General features: G+C 48.4%; 2 protein-coding genes across 2 annotated transcripts in view; both read left to right on the top strand.

The window, feature by feature from the left end:
• Positions 1-1659: 1659 nt before the first annotated feature.
• LOC130191142 (uncharacterized) lies at positions 1660-17071 on the top strand. The gene is made up of 18 exons (XM_056410807.1): positions 1660-1676; positions 2418-2476; positions 5190-5241; positions 5970-6124; positions 6212-6442; positions 6779-7042; positions 9524-9811; positions 9950-10201; positions 10979-11293; positions 11382-11497; positions 13981-14200; positions 14268-14423; positions 14987-15177; positions 15441-15592; positions 15795-16046; positions 16155-16308; positions 16609-16735; positions 16944-17071. Exons 5-18 carry the CDS (start codon positions 6307-6309, stop codon positions 17054-17056), a joined length of 2736 nt encoding a protein of 911 aa, XP_056266782.1. The 5' UTR covers positions 1660-1676; positions 2418-2476; positions 5190-5241; positions 5970-6124; positions 6212-6306; the 3' UTR covers positions 17057-17071.
• An 842-nt stretch (positions 17072-17913) lies between these two features.
• krr1 (KRR1 small subunit processome component homolog) overlaps positions 17914-22584 on the top strand; it is a 39709-nt gene continuing 35038 nt past the window's right edge. Inside the window, exons 1-5 of the mRNA XM_056410794.1 lie at positions 17914-18019; positions 19547-19722; positions 20120-20254; positions 20345-20470; positions 20979-21062. Coding sequence (XP_056266769.1) covers positions 17944-18019; positions 19547-19722; positions 20120-20254; positions 20345-20470; positions 20979-21062 — 597 coding nt within the window. The 5' untranslated portion in view covers positions 17914-17943. The remainder of the gene's footprint in view (positions 18020-19546; positions 19723-20119; positions 20255-20344; positions 20471-20978; positions 21063-22584) is intronic.

The following is a 22584-nucleotide window of genomic DNA, read 5'->3' as shown; positions in this document are numbered from 1 at the left end:
TGTCCTCATTGATGAAGACATGTCCTCATTTATAAGGACACATGTCCTCATTGATAAAGACACATGTCCTCATTGATAAGGACACATGTCCTCATTGATAAAGACACATGTCCTCATTGATAAGGACACATGTCCTCATTGATAAAGACACATGTCCTCATTGATAAGGGCACATGTCCTCATTGATAAAGACACATGTCCTCATTGATAAAGACACATGTCCTCTGGCTGTAGAGGTTTCCTGTGATCAAGTGAGCTCCTGTGTGAACTGTCATGAGGAGTCTTAGTCCTGGTCTTGGTCTCGGTCTTGGTTTTATTCAGTGATCTAAAACTAGATTTTTCTTTTCTGTATATTGTGTGATGCTGTGTGTCTGTAGCTCTGTGGTGAGCTACAGACACACAGCATCACACAGCATTACACAGTGATGGTGTGTGTCTGTGCTGGTGAGCTGCTGTCTGGAGTCTCTTGTAAAGGAGAAGTTTAATCTTAAAGAGGCTTTTCCTGCTTAAATACATGTAAATAAAAATTAAAAAAATAGGGAATCTGAAACAAGCCCAAATAGAATAATAAATACAAGAAGTAAATCCATGATTCCAGTCTTCAGCCTTGATGTAAAGAGTTATGTGTCAGCTTTACTGCAAAACGAATGAAGCGTTGTGTTTGATACATCTGATCATAAAGTTAGAAAACCAAAGAGTATGTTTGATGACAGAGTGGTCTGGTTTACTGTGACGCCACTGTTCTGTCTTTAAAACGACACGTGCATGCGCTGTGACCCGCACGATACAAGGGGGTCCAGGTCCTCAGGACACGACGTGCACGCGCTCAAAGGGGTCCAGGTCCTCAGGCAGGCCCGGGGTGGGTAATCGGGAGAATCGGGAGAGTTCCCGGTGGGCCGCTTCTCTTCTGGGCCGGTCGAAAATTGTATTTGTTGACATTTGTCACGTTAGTCCATCTTCTCTTAAAGTGGGCTACACACGTTCCGCATTCTGACACCGCAGCCTCTGCATGGGTTGTACCATGCGAGGAAGTTCACCCCTCCCAAATAATAGAGTTGGTTCAGTCTATTATGGAACCAACCAACTCAATTTGGGAGAGGAGCGCTTCCTAATAGAGTTGGTTCGGTCCTTAGCCGTCTTTTCCAAAAAGTTTTCTCAGCTCCTGATAGCTGGGCCGGCCCGACCGCAACGATACGCGTCAGGGAGGAAGGACGGGAGGAAGAGGGCAGGAGGGGCTGGAAAAGCCAGGTTAAAAAAAAGAAAGGCATTGGAGGAGGATGCTGCCAAATGTGCCAAGCTTACGGATTTATTTTCAAGAGGACAAACACAAGTGGCAACTGGTAAAGAGAGACAAAGGCCTAATGATTAGCAACATAACTATTCGGCTAACGTTGTAGCCTTGATTAATATCATTGTAGCGTTGTCAACCTATTCTCAAGCAAAATATTAAATTGAATTAAAATATTAGCCTTTTTATATCACCCAAAATATGGCGATCCATAGACTTTGCAAATATTACGCAAATATTAATATATACTATTGATATTTATATTGAAGTATGCAGTAATATCACTCTTAATTTTTCTTTGTAGCTTCGGAGCAGCAGATAAGACAGTCTCCTGCTGAAACTGATGAGCCCGACATTTGCAATGAGGAGGCCATGACGACAGGGACAGGTAAAGAGGATAACAGAGAAAACAATATGAATTAAAGTTATATATTCTAAGAAAGATCAGTATATGACAGTACTTGATGAACCAACATGCATTGTTTGCTCAGAAGTGAGTGTAGTAAAGGAGTAAATCACCACTATATAATACTCATGCAGAAAAATGATAATGACCATGACAATGACCATGCCAATGACGGCCCCCATGAGGTCTCACTCCAACAAATCTGGCCTACTCCCTCATCTGAGTCTGACACCCCTGCTATGCCCTTCTGCCTTTTTTAATGTTGTGCATATTTTTTGTTAACTTCTCATCTTAAGTGGATTATTTTTGTTGTATTTAACCGTTACATTATTTGTTGGACCATGGTATTAATAAAAGAACTACAGGATAGTAAGAGCTGAACTGTTGCTTCATTTATCCAATTTCCACGATACCATGGAAAAAATGGGCTGGTCTTGAGCCTGAAATTCCCGGACTGAAAAGTGGCCCCACTCCAGCCCTGTCCTCAGGACACGAGTCGCAGCAGGTGCGTGAGGGCGACGCACACCTGGAGCTCATTAGAAGTCCGCACGTTGCAGCACGCGCTCGTTTGAATGAACACGAGCTGCAACTACAAAGACCAGAGCCGACAGACGTCATTAAAGTGATCACAATGTAAGATCACACGTTATGATCACTTTAATGACGTCCTCAACAGATCAATATACGTCTGAGGTCACGTGCTCACAGCTCCTTGTGTTTCAGGAACCCCCTCCAGCTGAGCTTCCTCATCTTCATCCTGCTGCCTCACTGCTTCTCCTTTGGTGAGTCGACCCCAGCTCTCGTTTAGATGACCCAGGTCTAGTTTAGATGATCCAGGTCTAGTTTAGATGGACCAGGTCTAGTTTAGATGATCCAGGTCTAGTTTAGATGAACCAGGTCTAGTTTAGATGGACCAGGTCTAGTTTAGATGATCCAGGTCTAGTTTAGATTAACCAGGTCTAGTTTAGATGATCCAGGTCTAGTTTAGATGGACCAGGTCTAGTTTAGATGATCCAGGTCTAGTTTAGATGATCCAGGTCTAGTTTAGATGACCCAGGTCTAGTTTAGATGGACCAGGTCTAGTTTAGATGAACCAGGTCTAGTTTAGATGACCCAGGTCTAGTTTAGATGGACCAGGTCTAGTTTAGATGGACCAGGTCTAGTTTAGATGACCCAGGTCTAGTTTAGATGGACCAGGTCTAGTTTAGATGGACCAGGTCTAGTTTAGATGATCCAGGTCTAGTTTAGATGAACCAGGTCTAGTTTAGATGATCCAGGTCTAGTTTAGATGGACCAGGTCTAGTTTAGATGACCCAGGTCTAGTTTAGATGGACCAGGTCTAGTTTAGATGATCCAGGTCTAGTTTAGATGGACCAGGTCTAGTTTAGATGGACCAGGTCTAGTATAGATGGACCAGGTCTAGTTTAGATGGACCAGGTCTAGTATAGATGGACCAGGTCTAGTTTAGATGATCCAGGTCTAGTTTAGATGGACCAGGTCTAGTTTAGATGACCCAGGTCTAGTTTAGATGGACCAGGTCTAGTTTAGATGATCCAGGTCTAGTTTAGATGAACCAGGTCTAGTTTAGATGATCCAGGTCTAGTTTAGATGGACCAGGTCTAGTTTAGATGATCCAGGTCTAGTTTAGATGACCCAGGTCTAGTTTAGATGGACCAGGTCTAGTTTAGATGATCCAGGTCTAGTTTAGATGATCCAGGTCTAGTTTAGATGATCCAGGTCTAGTTTAGATGAACCAGGTCTAGTTTAGATGATCCAGGTCTAGTTTAGATGACCCAGGTCTAGTTTAGATGGACCAGGTCTAGTTTAGATGATCCAGGTCTAGTTTAGATGAACCAGGTCTAGTTTAGATGACCCAGGTCTAGTTTAGATGACCCAGGTCTAGTTTAGATGGACCAGGTCTAGTTTAGATGGACCAGGTCTAGTTTAGATGGACGAGGTCTAGTTTAGATGAACCAGGTCTAGTTTAGATGACCTAGGTCTAGTTTAGATGGACCAGGTCTAGTTTAGATGATCCAGGTCTAGTTTAGATGAACCAGGTCTAGTTTAGATGATCCAGGTCTAGTTTAGATGGACCAGGTCTAGTTTAGATGACCCAGGTCTAGTTTAGATGGACCAGGTCTAGTTTAGATGGACCAGGTCTAGTATAGATGGACCAGGTCTAGTATAGATGGACCAGGTCTAGTTTAGATGGACCAGGTCTAGTATAGATGGACCAGGTCTAGTTTAGATGATCCAGGTCTAGTTTAGATGACCCAGGTCTAGTTTAGATGGACCAGGTCTAGTTTAGATGGACCAGGTCTAGTTTAGATGAACCAGGTCTAGTTTAGATGATCCAGGTCTAGTTTAGATGACCCAGGTCTAGTTTAGATGGACCAGGTCTAGTTTAGATGATCCAGGTCTAGTTTAGATGACCCAGGTCTAGTTTAGATGATCCAGGTCTAGTTTAGATGACCCAGGTCTAGTTTAGATGGACCAGGTCTAGTTTAGATGAACCAGGTCTAGTTTAGATGACCCAGGTCTAGTTTAGATGGACCAGGTCTAGTTTAGATGAACCAGGTCTAGTTTAGATGATCCAGGTCTAGTTTAGATGACCCAGGTCTAGTTTAGATGGACCAGGTCTAGTTTAGATGATCCAGGTCTAGTTTAGATGAACCAGGTCTAGTTTAGATGGACCAGGTCTAGTTTAGATGGACCAGGTCTAGTTTAGATAGACCAGGTCTAGTATAGATGGACCAGGTCTAGTTTAGATGGACCAGGTCTAGTTTAGATGGACCAGGTCTAGTTTAGATGGACCAGGTCTAGTTTAGATGGACCAGGTCTAGTTTAGATGGACCAGGTCTAGTATAGATGGACCAGGTCTAGTATAGATGGACCAGGTCTAGTTTAGATGGACCAGGTCTAGTTTAGATGGACCAGGTCTAGTTCAGATGATCCAGGTCTAGTTGAGATGGACCTGCTCTAGTTTAGATGATCCAGCTCTAGTTTAGATGATCCAGCTCTAGTTTAGATGGACCAGGTCTAGTTTAGATGAACCACCTCTAGTTGAGATGGACCAGGTCTAGTTTAGATGATCCAGGTCTAGTTGAGATGATCCAGCTCTAGTTTAGATGGACCAGGTCTAGTTTAGATGAACCTGCTCTAGTTTAGATGGACCAGGTCTAGTTTAGATGGACCAGGTCTAGTTTAGATGAACCTGCTCTAGTTTTGATGATCCAGCTCTAGTTTAGATGATCCAGGTCTAGTTTAGATGGACCAGGTCTAGTTTAGATGATCCAGCTCTAGTTTAGATGGACCAGGTCTAGCTTAGATGAACCTGCTCTAGTTTAGATGGACCAGGTCTAGTTTAGATGAACCTGCTCTAGTTTAGATGATCCAGCTCTAGTTTAGATGAACCAGCTCTAGTTTAGATGAACCAGCTCTAGTTGAGATGAACCCGACTCTGCTCCCCCTGAAGTGTTTCCTGGCCTCCTGCAGGACGCTGTGACGACGTCTCCTTCTCCATCTGCTGGAGGAGTCCGGCTGAAAGGTGAGGCGGTGGTCATGTGGCCTTCAGGCGTCACTCAACAATACGACAAACCACGCAAACATTACTTGATCTGAATGATGAATTCCTGGCGATTTGGTCATTCAAGGTGAACTCCAGATGTCCGTCTGTGTTGTGAGAAGTGTTAACCGCTGTCAGTTTAAGCCAGGTCTATTGGTTTGAGGTGGCCAGCAGTAAGTGGACCCCTGAGCTGTTGTTCCTAAACCATCAACCAATAGGCAGTCTCGGCTCCTCTGGAGGCTTTGACCCAGGTTGTAGACATGCACCGCAGCCTCACCCCGGTTCGTATGGATGTGAATGAGTGTTGGTGGTGGTCGGAGGGGCCGTAGGCGCTGATTGGCTGCCACGCTTCCGTCAGTCTGCCCCAGGGCAGCTGTGGCTACTGATGTAGCTTACCACCACCGGGATGACTGTGTGTGTGACTACTGGACTCTGTAAAGCGACTTCGGGATGTCGGCATGCCTTGAGAAGCGCTATATAAAATAAATGATTATTATTATTATTATTATTATAGATCCACAACGTGGAGACCTTTAGATGAAGTGGGGCATCGGGTCTGGTTCTGGTGGTCTTTGTTCTTCCACAGCAACAGCATTTCTTCATGGGTCTCCAGTTGTGCACCAGAGCTATTGTCTGGAGTACAGTACCCCAACTGACCTTTGGACTGACCTTCAGAAGGAACCAAGGCTTCACCAGTCCCATGTGTTTAGGCCGAGCGTGAGCGTCTGGCTCAACCACACGGCGCTCCACTCCCTCCAGAAGGCGGGGAAGGTCACCTCCCTGACGGTGTCCCCGGCTGTAGACCACAAGCTGACCCTCGAGTACGGGGGCTCGGTCCAGACATGGACTCTGAGAATCACCCCGCGTAAGCATCCTTCCACTTAGCATTGGGTTTATGTATCCTCTAATAATCCGTGGTCTTTAAATGTGTGATTAATCGTGCTCATCAAAGGTACCAAGGACACTCGAGTCCGAGGCCGGCAGAAACCCGAAGAGCAACCAACGAGCGCCACTCGGGTAAATGTGAAGGAACCAATCAGACGCCAGATGCATCTCTCTTCCTCCTTTGAACCCTCGTTCTCTCTGCAGGACTTCCTGGACTCCATGCGTCCCACGGACGTGTTTGCCTGTGAGAATGGAACGTTGTTCTTCCACCAGGATGAAGACTTCTTCCTTGCGATAGGTGTGATGCTCTGTCGATGTCTGGACCTGCACATGGACCTGGCTTTAGGGGGGCTCTGGTTTGGGCTCACGGTGGACTTTGCCTTTATCTGAGGGAGGGGATGTGTGCATATTGGCCTTAGCAGCATTAGCTTAGCTATTTCCTTTCAAGGTCACTTTTTATGAGCCTGACTATCGGAGCGTGAGACGGTGAGACGAGTCCTCCTCAGAGAGACTCCTTGACCTTTGCCCTCTGCAGTACTCGATGGGTCAAGCTGTTGGCTGCACCTTCCATGTCCATGTTGATCGTTTCTGTTCCTGCGCTCTAGGCCTTCTGTCGGTCTGTTTGCTCCTTTAGGCCACACCACGCGTCTCCCTGTGAAGCTGGAGTCCAGGACCCCCTCCACGCTGCTGGTCTCCTGGCTGGAGAGCCGGCCTGCAGCGGGCAGCAGCCACCTGGTGACCCTGTACTCTACCGAGCTGGACTCCTTCCACCCGCTCGGCGTGGACTCCACCTCCAGCAGCCACTACCGCTTCACGGCGCTGGAGGCCTGCAGCACCTACGTGCCCTGCGTGGAGGCTGCAGGCACGCGCTCCCTCACCTGCCTCTCCACCATCACTGGTGAGGCCTGCGGTGCACAGGTTTCAAGATTCAAGATTCAAGATGTTTTATTTGTCACATACACACACAGGGTGTGCAGTGAAATGAAAGTGGCAATGCTCAGCAGGAATGTGCAAGGGCAACAAGTACACACTATTTACAAATAAAAAACAACACAATATTTACAGTAAGTGTGTGTGTGTGTGTGTGTGTGTGTGCCTAAGAGGGGCAGTTGTGTGGGTCTATGTGGGGGTCCTGGTGAGGTCGGAGTTCACAATCCTGATGGCCTGAGGAAAGAAACTCCGTCTCAGTCTCTCTGTTCTTGCAGCGTGACTACGGAGGCGCCTGCCTGACCGCAGCAGCTGAAACAGTCTGTTGTTGGGGTGGTGAGGATCCTTCATGATCCTGCCGGCTCTGGTTCTGCACCTCCTGGTGTACAAGTCCTGCAGGGTGGGGAGTGTAGTTCAATAGTGCGCTCAGCCGAGCACTACTCTCTGCAGAGCCTTCCTGTCCTGAGCGGAGCAGTTGCCAAACCAGGCTGTGATGCTTCCTGTCAGGACGCTCTCTACAGCTCCAGAGTAGAAGGACTGAAGGATCCTCTGGGAAACTTTAAATTTCCTCAGCTGCCTGAGGTGGTAGAGGCGCTGCCTTGCCTTTCTCACCAGAGTGTCTGTGTTCGTTGACCATGTCAGATCCTCGGTGATGTGGACTCCCAGGTATTTATACCCGCTCACCCTCTCCACAGTAGTCCCGTTAATCCCCAGTGGTGAGTCCGTCCTCTGTTGTTGTACCTTCCTAAAGTCCACAATCAGCTCCTTAGTTTTGGTGACATTCATGATGAGGCTGTTGTCCTGGCACCAGAGTGACAGATCAGCAACTTCCTCCAGGTAGGCCTTCTCGTGGTTGTCGGAGATCAGGCCCACCACCACTGTGTCATCCGCAAACTTGATGATGGTGTTGGAGCTGAACCTGGCCACACAGTCATGTGTGTACAGGGAGTACAGTAGGGGGCTGAGGACGCAACCCTGGGGGGATCCTGTGTTCAGGGTGAGGGATTTGGAGGTGTGTCTGCCCACCCTGACCACCTGTGGCCTGGCGGTCAGGAAGTCCAGGATCCAAGCACACAGGGGTGTTCAGTCCCAGCTCAATCAGCTTGCCGGCCAGTCTGGAGGGGACTATGGTGTTGAAAGCTGAACTATAATCAATGAACAGTAGTCTCACATAGCCCCCCCTCTGGCTGTCCAGATGAGAGAGTGTGGTGTGCAGTACCTGGGAGACAGCATCATCCGTGGATCTGTTTGGGCGATAAGCAAACTGCAGCGGGTCCATGGAGGAAGGGAGGAAGGCGCAGATGTAGTCCTTTATCAGCCTCTCAAAGCATTTCATGACCACCGAGGTGAGGGCCACCGGTCGGTAGTCATTCATACATGCTGGAGAAGCATTCTTGGGCACAGGGACAATAGTGGATCTCTTGAAGCAGGCGGGGACCACGGACTCAGCCAGGGAGAGGTTGAATATTGTGGTGAACACTGGAGCTAGCTGGTTAGCACAGGTCTTCAGTACTCGCCCAGATATGCCATCTGGACCTGCAGCTTTCCTGGTGTTCACCCTCAACAGAGCCCTCCTCACACTGTGCTCGGTCACAGAGAGTGTGTGTTCATCCCCAGCGGTAGAACTCACCTCGGCTACGCTAACGGTGTTGTTGTTAGCCGGCGAGCTAGCGCTGTTGTTGCTAGCCTCAAACCGTGCATTGTCCTCCATTCAATGGAAGCTCCAACGTCATTGGTCGATACGACCAATCGCGCTGATTACTGCATAAACACTCTGAGATGAGGCTGTTTCTAATGATTATTGATTATTTAATGGAGTTAAAACAATCTGATACAAGTTTCCAAAGCTAAAGATGTGTTTAAAATTGTTGTTTTGCTTATTTGTGCAAACATTTCTAAACTCAAAGATGGGTTTGAGCCCTTAATGAAGCCCATTCATAAGGCCAAGGGAATTACCCACAATTCATAGCAATGTGACGTTAAACACGTAGTTACCAATGGAGATGTCAAGAGAAGGTAAACAAAGGAGGGCACACGAGTGTTCATCCTTACATCTACACAACAACATGGAGGATGGAACATAAACGCATGAAATCAGATTTTATTACAAAGATTTATTCATCAAACATTTTGTTATTGAAGCAAAAACCAGTAAATGGATGATTTGAAGTGGCGTTAAAATCGGTGCCGTTGATATTTGCGCCATTGTCCTTCCCCATAAATAATAATGATGGATTCTATTTGCAAGGCACTCTTCATCCAAGAATCTCAGAGTGCCACGGAGCCACTACATGGTTAAAACTAACTAATCAAAACAATTAAAAAGGAATATTAGTCATAGATGCCATCCTGAATGCGAGTCAAGCCTGAGGGTTCAGGGTCGGTGACCTTAGGGCGGACTCCTGGTCCCGGGTTTCCAACGCTTGTCTCTTGCTCATGCCCCTCCCACCAGACCCAGACCCGCCCACGGACTTTGAGGTGACGTCGTGGAGCAGCAGCAGCATCTCGTTGGCCTGGGACTGCCCCGACAAGTTCTCCTCCTTCCTCCTCACCGTGTTCTACCTCGACGGAGCCGACCACGTGACGGAGGAGGTGCTCTCCTTGCAGAAGGAGGACCACTTTGCATTCGTCCTGTCGGACCTGGAGCCCTGCACCAGGGTTAAGTTTGGCCTGCAGACGGTTTGCCAGGCGGGGGTGGAGTCCCGCTACAGCAGGATGCGTCTCAACAATGGAAACTCTGGTGAGTCCTGCACCAACTCTCAATCTGGAAGAGACGGAGCTCCACAGCGGCATCCGAACGTGTCTGTGAGACCACAATGAGCAGCTCGTGCTGAACCCTGACATGTGACCCGAGTGCTTCATGTCATCCTCTCCTCAGCTCACTCTGGCATCGAGGCCTTGACTCAGACCTCGTTCGGCCCGGACAACTATACCCTGAGTTGGGAGGTGAAGAACACCTCCTCCATCTCCATGTTCAGGGTCTACCACCAGGAGGCGCTGCAGGGCACCACGCTCCTCACAAGCTACACCGTGGGCGGGCTGCTGCCATGCCAACAGTACCGGGTGAAGGTGGAGGCGCTGTGTGGAGATGGCGTGTTCATGAGCGCCATGGCGGTCGCAGCACACACGGGTAACAACAGTTCCTAACTTATCTATAACGCTCCTGTGGCTGGCTGGAGCTCCTCGCCCCCCGACCGATCCAGATGTTTCTAGACAACCTCTTGACTTGCATCTTTGAACACAACGTTTCACAAATGACAAGCCAACGCTGAGCTCTGTTAGCGAGTTGTAAAGTACACAACTTCACACAACAATGCAGCCCTGACCCATGATCCAGTCTTCACTAATGATCCAAGAATAAACATGGCCACTATAAAAACACAACCTCCATCACATTATTGATACATGACGATGTGATGCATCCACCTAAGTGTTCTGTTTAATACGTCTCCAGCGTACATGTGACTTGACTTGAGTGCAGAGCTTTATGGATGGAGGTGTATTGCAACAGATATTTTCATAATTGGTTAAAGAAGGAATATGTGACCTAAAAACAGCATCTTGGATATGAGCCAGATGGAAAGTGTCCTAAAGCTGCATTCTCTCTCCTGACCACCAGAGGGCGACTCCTCTGACCACTGGTCGTTTTCTGGGTCCTGTCTTGGATCCATGTCAGTGTGTTCAGCTAACAAATGTTATGTTAGGGTCAACTAAATATGTTTTGGAATAATTATCGTCGGTATTGGCACAAAGTGAAATAACTCCTCCCATTGGCTTTTAAGTCGCTCTTTAAAATGGCCGCTTGCCCTTTTTAACTGTCCAGATTGTTCCCGTCATTGTTGACTCGTTGTGTAGTTCAATGTCTTGATGTAGATTATAGACGCGTCACCTCTCCATCTGCTCCCAGGCCCTCACGGAGTGTCTGACCTCCGGTATCGCTCCGACGACTCCGTCGCCCAGTGGACGCCGCATGCCGCCCGCCGGCCGGCCGAGGCCTTCTTCTACCGGCTGTCTGTGGAGAACGGCACCGCGGTGCTGAGCGGCCGCGTGGCCGACCCGGAGCTGAGGCTGCCGAGGCTGGAGAAGGGAGCCGCCTTGGCCCTGGAGGTGTGGGAGCAATGTGGCGCTCGCTGGGAGTCGGAGCGGGCCCGCCTGTGGCTACAGGGCGCCGAGGCCTCCGCCGGGTTCCGTATGAGGGCTGCTGGACCCGGTCTGGCCGAAGGTCTGTCTGAGGGTCCACTGGTCCAACACGACGATGTCGCTGTGAGGGGTCTGGTCCCAGTCTGTCCTCTTGTGTGTGGCTCCTGTAGAGCTGCAGTCTGAGCTGTCCCTCCGGGGCCTCACGATGGTGCTGCCCTGGTCTCTGCCGGAGGAACTACAGGACGGAGAACCGAGAGCTCAAATACTGAAGATCTACGAGGAGAAGGTGAGAAAGGGACTGGTCCACAGACCCTGTTCCACCACAAGACTTTCTTAAATACCCCGGAGCACATCACACATGGTCTGCATTGAATACTTTCACATACGGATGTGCCAAAAGCAATTTGTTTTCCAAAAACTCAATTCAGTTTATTTAGTAGAGCCCAAAATCACAAATTACAAACTTCTCTCAAGGTGCTCAACAATCTGTACGCATTGACATCCCTGACCGTTGACCTCACATCAGCTCAGTAACAACTCCCATGGACAGAACAATAGATGTCGTGTGACCAGATGAACAATAGATGTCGTGTGACCAGATGAACAATAGATGTCATGTGACCAGATGAACAATAGATGTCATGTGACTAGATGAACAATAGATGTCATGTGACCAGATGAACAATAGATGTCATGTGACCAGATGAACAATAGATGTCGTGTGACCAGATGAACAATAGATGTGATGGGACCAGATGAACAATAGATGTTGTGTGACCAGATGAACAATAGATGTTGTGTGACCAGATGAACAATAGATGTTGTGTGACCAGATGAACAATAGATGTCATGTGACCAGATGAACAATAGATGTCATGAGACCAGATGCACAATAGATGTCATGTGACCAGATGAACAATAGATGTCATGTGACCAGATGAACAATAGATGTCATGTGACCAGATGAACAACAGATGTCATGTGACCAGATGAACAATAGATGTCATGTGACCAGATGAACAATAGATGTCATGTGACCAGGTGAACAATAGATGTCATGAGACCAGATGCACAATAGATGTCATGTGACCAGATGAACAATAGATGTCATGTGACCAGATGAACAATAGATGTCATGAGACCAGATGCACAATAGATGTCATGTGACCAGATGAACAATAGATGTGACCAGATGAACAATAGATGTGACCAGATGAACAGTAGATGTCATGTGACCAGATGAACAATAGATGTCATGTGACCAGATGAACACTAGATGTCATGTGACCAGATGAACAATAGATGTCATGTGACCAGATGCACAATAGATGTCATGTGACCAGATGAACAATAGATGTCATGAGACCAGATGAACAGTAGATGTCATGTGACTAGATGAACACTAGATGTCATGTGACCAGGTGAACAATAGATGTCATGTGACCAGATGAACAATAGATGTAATGTGACTAGATGAACAATAGATGTCATGTGACTAGATGAACAATAGATGTCATGAGACCAGATGAACAATAGATGTCATGTGACCAGATGAACAATAGATGTCATGAGACCAGATGAACAATAGATGTCATGTGACCAGATGAACAATAGATGTCATGTGACCAGATGAACAATAGATGTCATGTGACCAGATGAACAATAGATGTCATGAGACCAGATGAACAATAGATGTCATGTGACCAGATGAACAATAGATGTCATGAGACCAGATGAACAATAGATGTCATGTGACCAGATGAACAATAGATGTCATGAGACCAGATGAACAATAGATGTCATGTGACGAGATGAACAATAGATGTCATGAGACCAGATGAACAATAGATGTCATGAGACCAGATGAACAATAGATGTCATGTGACCAGATGAACAATAGATGTCATGTGACCAGATGAACAATAGATGTCATGTGACCAGATGAACAATAGATGTGATGTGACCAGATGAACAATAGATGTCATGTGACCAGGTGAACAATAGATGTGATGTGACGAGATGAACAATAGATGTCATGTGACCAGATGAACAATAGATGTCATGAGACCAGATGAACAATAGATGTCGTGTGACCAGGTGAACAATAGATGTCGTGTGACCAGATGAACAATATATGTCGTGTGACCAGATGAACAATAGATGTGACCAGGTGAACAATAGATGTGACCAGATGAACAATAGATGTCATGAGACCAGATGAACAATAGATGTCATGAGACCAGATGAACAATAGATGTCATGTGACCAGATGAACAATAGATGTCATGTGACCAGGTGAACAATAGATGTCATGTGACCAGATGAACAATAGATGTCATGTGACCAGATGAACAATAGATGTCATGAGACCAGATGAACAATAGATGTCATGTGACCAGGTGAACAATAGATGTCATGTGACCAGGTGAACACTAGATGTCATGTGACCAGATGAACAATAGATGTCATGTGACCAGATGATCAATAGATGTCATGTGACCAGATGAACAATAGATGTCATGTGACCAGATGGACAATAGATGTCATGTGACCAGATGAACAATAGATGTCATGTGACCTGATGAACAATAGATGTCATGTGACCAGATGGACAATAGATGTCATGTGACCAGATGAACAATAGATGTCATGTGACCAGATGACCACTAGAGGGCATATGACCACTAGAGGGCATGTGACCACTAGAGGGCATGTGACCACTAGAGGGCATGTGACCAGATGAACTGGTATTCATGACGTGTGATCCAGCTGCAGGAGCTGTTGGAGGGCTTCGGCCTGCCGGCCCGGGTGGAGCTAACCTCCTTTGAGCCGGCAGACGAGCCGGATCAGAGCGAGGTTCAGTTTGTGTCTTTTGACGCGTCGCGGCCTGAAGGAGACGTTCCCCTCTCCATCACGGACCAGCTGGACCACTTCCACTCCCTTCAGACTGACGCCATGACGGTCACTGACGGGGTCATCTACTGGAACGGTAGGTGAGGCCAGCAACCGGCTCCACCGGTTTTGACCTAACTTGATCATTCCTGGACTGTCTGCAGGTCCAGACCTGTGTGGTTCCTCTGGGCGGCCTCCGTGTCCTCCTAACTCTGTGTGCATCAACACACTGGGTTCCTTCGCCTGCGTGTGTCATCACGGCTTCTACGACGTGAGCGCCGTCATCTCGCCGCCCGCCGCCTCCCGTCCCGTCTGCAACGGTACGCTGTGAATGCTCCGCTCTCGTCCAATGGAACGCCTTCTGTTCCTCCGGCAGTGACGGGATCCATGAGGGGAAGGAAAACAACTGGAATGTTCTCTTTAGTCTGGTGACATTTGAACCCTTTTTAATTTGGATAGTGACGTCTGGAGATGACAGACATGCACGGCCGTGTCATGAGACAATGACGGACAGACGTTATAGTCGTTTAGCCTGCTGTTGTTGTTGTTTACAGTCTCTTTCCAGCTGTTGTGTTTCTTTTGTTTCGTAACAGTCTCTTCCTGGTTGGTTCTGGTCCGTTTCTAGGTGACGGCCTCGGCCCGTTAGATCTGTTTAGTCCTCCGTCTGTCCCCACATGTGTGAACCAGGACTATGCGCTCATAATGGAGATGTTGAGATTATTCAAACACTAAAATGTTTTTGAAGTGACTCAAACGTCTCTCTAAAAGAAGCAGCATCTGGTGGACACCAGAGGAACTGCATGTCGAGCTGCTTCACTGGCTCTAGCGTGCAGCGTACGTTTCTCCTGTGTCATCATAACGCCTGTGCTTCTTCATCTGACAGAAAAAGGCCTTTTCAGCCAGTGTCTGGGTAAAATGGTGACGGGTGGGATAGCAAAGCCCTACCTGGTGTCCTTCATCGGGGGGGAGGTCGGCGTGAGGCTGAACGACGGCCGCTGCTCGGTGCAGGAGAGCGACACGATGTTCTACTTCCACACCTCACGCAAAGCCTCCGAGTGTGGAACGCAGAGGCGGGTGAGTGCCTGAAGGACCATGACCCCAAACACAGGAGCCAGGGCGAGACCCTGGAGGAGCCCTTCAGACACAGACCGGGTTCCTGAGGGACCGGAGGGACCAGCTGGAACTTCAGCTCACTACATGTTTCATGATCTCCAGAGACGATGTGATGTCACAAAGCGCTTTGACACTGTTGGGCAGCAGAGGCCGTTAGCTCAGTCTATAACCTTTCAAAGTGATGTGTGCGTTTACCAATACTGTGTGTGTTTGTGTGTGTCCAGGTGAATAAAACTCACATCCAATTGCGAAACACTCTGACCGTGACCTTGACCAGAGGACAAACTATCAGCAGGTGGGATCCGAAATACGTCTGGAAGTGCGTCTACCCGCGTCACTATGTCCGCAACGCTCAAGTCAGCGTGGACACGGAGTGGTGAGACAAGCATCCTCTCCTCCTCTCATCCTCTCTTGCCCTTATCCCCTCATCCTCTATTCCCTTCATCCCCTCATCGCCTCATCTTCTGAGCCTCTCATCTTCTTATCTCCTCATCCCCTCTTCCCCTCATTACCTCATCCCCTCACCCCCTCCCTCTAAAGACGACGTTGTGAATGAATGAGCTCCTCTGTGTACGTAGGCTGACCTCCGTCTCCCTGATGGAGTTCGACTCGTCGCTGGGCCTGACGATGACGCTGCACACCGACGAGTCGTTCTCCTCCAGCTACAGCGGCGCCGTCACCATGGAGACGGAGGACACGCTGTTCTTCCAGGTGACCCTGCAGACCAACGCCTCCTTCGCCTCCGACGTGCTGCTGCGGGTGGAGTCATGCTGGTCCACCGAGAGCACCGACCCCCAGGATGCGGTGCGGGGGCTTCTCCTTCGGGACGGGTGGGTGGGGGCGGGGCCCCGGCGCACCGTGATGAACCCGTTCCGTGGGCCTCTGGTCTCGCTTCGTGTTGCCGCCGCACGTCACCGGTCGTCCTCTCTCGTCCCCAGCTGTGCCGTCGACGACACGTTCCGCTGGCTCTCCGCTAACGGCCGGGCTCGGACCAGCAGGTTCTCCATCCAGATGTTCAGCATGCCCACGGGGCTGCCGCTCTACGTCCACTGCCGGGCCGACGTCTGCGGACGCGACGAGGACTGCACCGAGGTAACGGGTCCGAGGTGGACCGGTCTACTGTCTAGGCCATCTGACGGTCACCTCCCTGTGGGCAACATCCCAGACGCTGCTGCCTTCAGGGAGTCGTTAATCGGAAATACTTTAGAATTAAAGGCTGCAGCCAATCAGGAGACATGCTTTCATGTAACCTGTGAACTGGGACGCTGTTCTTTAGTCCGTGGTGGAAGTTAAAGTTCTCGCGCTGTATTCCCAAAATAAGCATCGGCACCACCCGTGAAACTCCTGAGCCGGTCGCCGCTGCCGTACTCAGTCCGTGATTCACTGTCACAGAGCTGCAGCAGCCGGCGGCGCCGCAAGAGGTCCGTGAGCCGAGCCGGGAAGCGGGCCGCCGTGGTGTCTGCTGGACCCCTGCTGGTCCTCAACAGGGGGGGCACGTCCAGAGGACCCCCGCCTGACTGTGAGTTCACGTCACATGGTCAACCTGCTCTGTGTGTGTGAGGAGTGCTCTGTGTGTGAGGAGTGCTCTGTGTGTGAGGAGTGCTCTGTGTGTGAGGAGTGCTCTGTGTGTGAGAGGAGTGCTCTGTGTGTGTGAGGAGTGCTCTGTGTGTGAGAGGAGTGTACTCTCTGAGTTACTCAGCCATCTGTGTCCCTCTTCCTCTCTCCAGGGGCTGTGATCCCGACTGTGGTCGGATTAATCGGCTTCCTGGGAGCGGCCGTCCTCTCGCTGAGCGTCACCAAAGCCGTCGTGACTTACTGTGAGCGGCGCCAGCTGCAATAAAGTGTTTGACCGTGACCGAGTGTGTTGAGGTGATCATTACAACAGCTGCTTCTCTTCACCGGACCGACTGAAGTCCTGGTGTTGTAAGAGGAGCCGCCCCATGTCTCCTCAGAACCATGTTGAGCTGCGTCTGCAACGGTGTGCACAACGGTCTCTAGTCGGCTCTAGCAGAGCGTGTGTATGTTAAGTTGGAATATTTCATATCTGCATTGAGCACGGACCTTTAAATGTTCTGTGACTCCAGCAATCTGAGAGGTTCCCCTCATGTAGGCCTGTAATATTGGAAGTGGTGCTGGGGAGTTCCCACACTAGCCCAAGTCATAGAAGGAAAATAAGGGCTGGGAAAGGGCTTCTTCAGGTCCCTGTTATGTGCTGAGCAGAGGACCTAAAGAACCTGGAACACTGGACCCTTTGTCATGTCCCTGTTGTGTTCCATATTCATCTTGAACCAGGGGGACACATGTTGAGCTAAAGACTGGAAACGACTCAACACATTGAACACGGGTACGCTGTCACTCAGGATGTGATGCAACACTGAGGGAAACATTCTTGAATATCGCTTTATTTAAATGTATTATGCGTTAACTTAACTAGTTCCTCAAAAACAAGAAGTTAGTTAGCTGGACATTTGCATCTTACAAACACACTTTTGTGAAATACAACACCCTGTAAACTTAAATAGTAACAGAAACGTATGACAATATGCAAATAGTCTACCACACATGCATTTATGCAGATCTGGCTCTGGAGGAAACTTCAGAAACAGTAAATCCTTGGCAACGCTGTCGGACTTCGCTAACGCCACCAGATGGCAGTAATGCGACACTTGGCGTGCAAACTACCGTTAATCCCCAACGAAGAAGAAGAAGACGGACCCTCCAACAACAATGGCGTCCTCCACGACGGGAGACTGCTTTCGGGAAGCGCAAACCGGGAACAAATCGAAAAAGACTAAACCCCCAGGTGAGTGACTGATGCCGCCGAGGTGAACACTCGTGTTGAGCCGGTCACGGAGGAGCAGAGTTGTGTCGCTTTTCTCTTCACGTGTGCACGAGGCACGCAGCAATTAGCTTAAAGCTAACAAGCTAGCCGTCTGTTGACGGAACGATATCTAACTAAACGCCACAGAACAACAACCACGATCATCGACATTGTTGTTTTTAGTGTTTCCATCGTGTATAAGTGACGTTAGCTGCTCCAGGCTAGCTGCTCACCAGCGGCTCCTTCCCGAAAGGCAGAAGCCATCCAAAGTCCATCAATGCCTCTTAATCCAAAGCGACGCACACAGCTGCAGGGAGCACCTCGGGGTACGCGTCTTGCTCAAGGGCACATCGACTAGGGCAGGGAGGGAACCGCCAGCTCGCTGCTCAGTGACCCGAATAACCCGACGGGTCGATTCTGTTTGAAACGATAGAAGAGCTCCTCTCAAGAGGGACGTTTCATCACAGCGACAACAAAACAACACTGTACACAACACACTGTACACAACAACACAATGTACACGACCACACAATGTACACAACAACAGGGTTAGGGTTAGAAGAGCTCCTCTCAAGAGGGACGTTTCATCACAGCTACAGCAGAGCGTCAACAAAACAACACGCTGTACACACTGTACACAACAACATGCTGTACACAACAACACGCTGTACACACTGTACACAACAACACGCTGTACACACTGTACACAACAACACGCTGTACACACTGTACACAACAACACGCTGTACACACTGTACACAACAACATGCTGGACACAACAACACGCTGTACACAACAACACACTGTACACAACAACACACTTTACACAACACACTGTACACAACACACAACACGCTGTAAACAACAACACACTGTACACAACAACACGCTGTACACACTACACAACAACACGCTGTACACAACAACACACTGTACACACTGTACACAACAACACGCTGTACACAACAACACGCTGTACACACTACACAACAACACACTGTACACAACACGCTGTACACAACACACTGTAGACAACACGCTGTACACAACACAATGTACACAACAACACTGTACACAACAACACACTGTACACAACACGCTGTACACAACACACTACACAACACACTGTACACAACAACACGCTGTACACAACACACTGTACACAACAACACGCTGTACACAACACACTGTACACAACAACACGCTGTACACAACAACACTGTACACAACACGCTGTACACAACACACTACACAACACACTGTACACAACAACACGCTGTACACAACACACTGTACACAACAACACGCTGTACACAACACACTGTACACAACAACACGCTGTACACAACAACACTGTACACAACACGCTGTACACAACACACTACACAACACACTGTACACAACAACACGCTGTACACAACACGCTGTACACAACACGCTGTACACAACACACTGTACACAACAACACACTACACTACCACACACCCCAGTGTGGCCGTGTCTCTGCAGGGGAGGAGTCTGAGCTGCTGACGGTGCCTGACGGCTGGAGGGAGGCGGCGTTCTCCAGAGAAGACAACCCCCGGGGCCTGACGGAGGAGAGCAGCTTCGCCACGCTGTTCCCCAGGTACAGGGAGGTGTACCTGAAGGAGTGCTGGCCGCTGGTGGAGACGGCCTTGGGAGGCGTGGTGAGTGGACCAGAGGCACGAACGCTGACGTTTCATTGGTCGCTTCTGCAGGAGGAGACGGCCGGCGGCTTCGAGGACCAGTTTGGATCTCAGAACCTATTTTGGCATAAAACAAACAACCAGAAAACTCCGAGCGGCAGTTTATAGTCATTTGACTGTATTGCTTATTTTTCACTTATCAAGATTGTGTTCTAATCAATGAATACTTTTTGAAATGATAATATTGTGAGATGAAGGAAGCTGTTTAAGTAGGATACGTTTTGAAACCACTAACTCTGAATAAAAGTACTCCATATGTGACGGCACATGAGCATGAAGCGGGAGCGTCTCGCTCCGGTCCAGACGCCGCTTGATGATGATGATGTCATGTGTTCACCCAGGTTTGTGTTCTTGGCAGCACATCAAAGCCACCCTGGACCTGATCGAGGGCAGCATCACCGTTTGCACCACGAAGAAGACGTTCGACCCGTACGCCATCGTGAGGGCCAGAGATCTCATCAAGCTGCTGGCCAGGAGCGTCCCGTTCGACCAGGTACCGAGCAGGTTCTGCTCTTTGGGCTTTGAGGGAACACGAGTCGTGCACATGTGTTGTTCATCGTCCCTGTTCGTACCGTTTCTCCAGGCGGTGCGGATATTACAGGATGACATGGCGTGTGACATCATCAAAATCGGGACCCTGGTGAGGAACCGAGAGCGGTTCGTGAAGCGGAGACAGCGTCTGATTGGCCCCAAGGGCTCCACCCTCAAAGTGAGTCCCATGTCCAGCGTTCATAAACGTGCCTCTCAGAGATGACGCTTTCTTCTCATGGCTGGTGATCGTTCAACGGTCTGTCGGCCCGCTGCAGGCCACACCCCTTTGGGATGTTTCTTCATAGCGTCTGGAGTCTATAACCGACTCAGTGGAGCTTTTAACTCGGTGATATGGAGTCGACATGAATAGTAAAGAACACATTTCAGGCACTTGGCATGTCCTCTAATGTGTCTACCGTGTGGAATGTTTGGCTGTGATGTTGGATAACATTCATAAAAGTTCCTGCTGAAATACATCTCAAAGGAAATGTCTAACCTGAGGACCGCTGAGACGTTTGCTGACTCTTAAAGTAACGGGAGGGAGTCCAGTCCAAAGGATGCAGAAAGAGTTCCTGTGGGATATGACTGTGTATTTGGGGTGAATGCCACTAGGTGGCAGCATTGCTTCTACTCGGCCACACTGGTTGTTAAATGCCTCCCTTTGCTTTCCTGCCCCCTCCCTCCAGGCGTTGGAGTTATTGACCAACTGCTACGTGATGGTGCAGGGCAACACGGTGTCGGCCCTGGGGCCTTTCAACGGCCTGAAGGAGGTAAGAACTCCACACAGAAGCTTCATACGAGAGGCGGAGGAGCTGACCACAAGGTCACCGCTGTAAACCCAACTCGCACATAGGAACCAGCTGGATGACCTTTGCTAAGCCCACCACACTGTCACAGAGGGACGGTAACCGTGGTCATAAAGATGGAGGCTACACATCATAGCGTCACGCTGTTCCTCCTTCCAGTTCAATCAGCTGCTCGCACATTGAGCTTCAGTAGCTAGCATAGCATAGGTTATTTTGTATAGACCATTATCACAAATGACGCATTATTATTAGACATCTTTGACATCACATCGGATCAGGAACAACTCCCAAGAAATATAAACCAGATGAACAATAGATGTCATGTGACCAGGTGAACAATAGATGTCATGTGACCAGATGAACAATAGATGTCATGTGACCAGATGAACAATAGATGTCATGTGACCAGATGATCAATAGATGTCATGTGACCAGATGAACAATAGATGTCATGTGACCAGATGATCAATAGATGTCATGTGACCAGATGAACAATAGATGTCATGTGACCAGATGAACAATAGATGTCATGTGACCAGATGAACAATAGATGTCATGTGACCAGATGAACAATAGATGTCATGTGACCAGGTGAACAATAGATGTCCTGTGACTAGATGAACAATAGATGTCATGTGACCAGATGAACAATAGATGTCATGTGACCAGATGAACAATAGATGTCATGTGACCAGATGAACAATAGATGTCATGTGACCAGGTGAACAATAGATGTCATGTGACTAGATGAACAATAGATGTCATGTGACCAGGTGAACAATAGATGTCCTGTGACTAGATGAACAATAGATGTCATGTGACCAGATGAACAATATATGTCATGTGACCAGATGAACAATAGATGTCATGTGACCAGATGAACAATAGATGTCATGTGACCAGATGAACAATAGATGTCATGTGACCAGATGAACAATAGATGTCATGTGACCAGATGAACAATAGATGTCATGTGACCAGATGAACAATAGATGTCATGTGACCAGGTGAACAATAGATGTCATGTGACCAGATGAACAATAGATGTCATGTGACCAGGTGAACAATAGATGTCATGTGACCAGGTGAACAATAGATGTCATGTGACCAGATGAACAATAGATGTAATGTGACCAGATGAACAATAGATGTCATGTGACCAGATGAACAATAGATGTCATGTGACCAGGTGAACAATAGATGTCATGTGACCAGATGAACAATAGATGTCATGTGACCAGGTGAACAATAGATGTCCTGTGACTAGATGAACAATAGATGTCATGTGACCAGATGAACAATAGATGTCATGTGACCAGATGAACAATAGATGTCATGTGACTAGATGAACAATAGATGTCATGTGACCAGGTGAACAATAGATGTCCTGTGACTAGATGAACAATAGATGTCCTGTGACTAGATGAACAATAGATGTCATGTGACTAGATGAACAATAGATGTCATGTGACCAGGTGAACAATAG

The sequence above is a fragment of the Pseudoliparis swirei genome, unplaced genomic scaffold (genome assembly GCF_029220125.1).
Source record: "Pseudoliparis swirei isolate HS2019 ecotype Mariana Trench unplaced genomic scaffold, NWPU_hadal_v1 hadal_27, whole genome shotgun sequence".
NCBI lineage: Eukaryota > Metazoa > Chordata > Actinopteri > Perciformes > Liparidae > Pseudoliparis > Pseudoliparis swirei.
The sequence above is the reverse complement of the archived record's forward strand: the minus strand, read 5'-3'. Positions and strand labels throughout refer to the sequence as shown.

Excerpts from the sequence above, each read along its gene's own strand:
- LOC130191142 (XM_056410807.1), top strand. The coding sequence starts at position 6,307 with ATGCATCTCTCTTCCTCCTTTGAACCCTCGTTCTCTCTGCAGGACTTC. Across the intron at positions 6,443-6,778 it reads AGACTTCTTCCTTGCGATAG|GCCACACCACGCGTCTCCCT; the intron begins GTGTGATGCTCT and ends TTGCTCCTTTAG. Across the intron at positions 15,178-15,440 it reads AGTGTGGAACGCAGAGGCGG|GTGAATAAAACTCACATCCA; the intron begins GTGAGTGCCTGA and ends GTGTGTGTCCAG.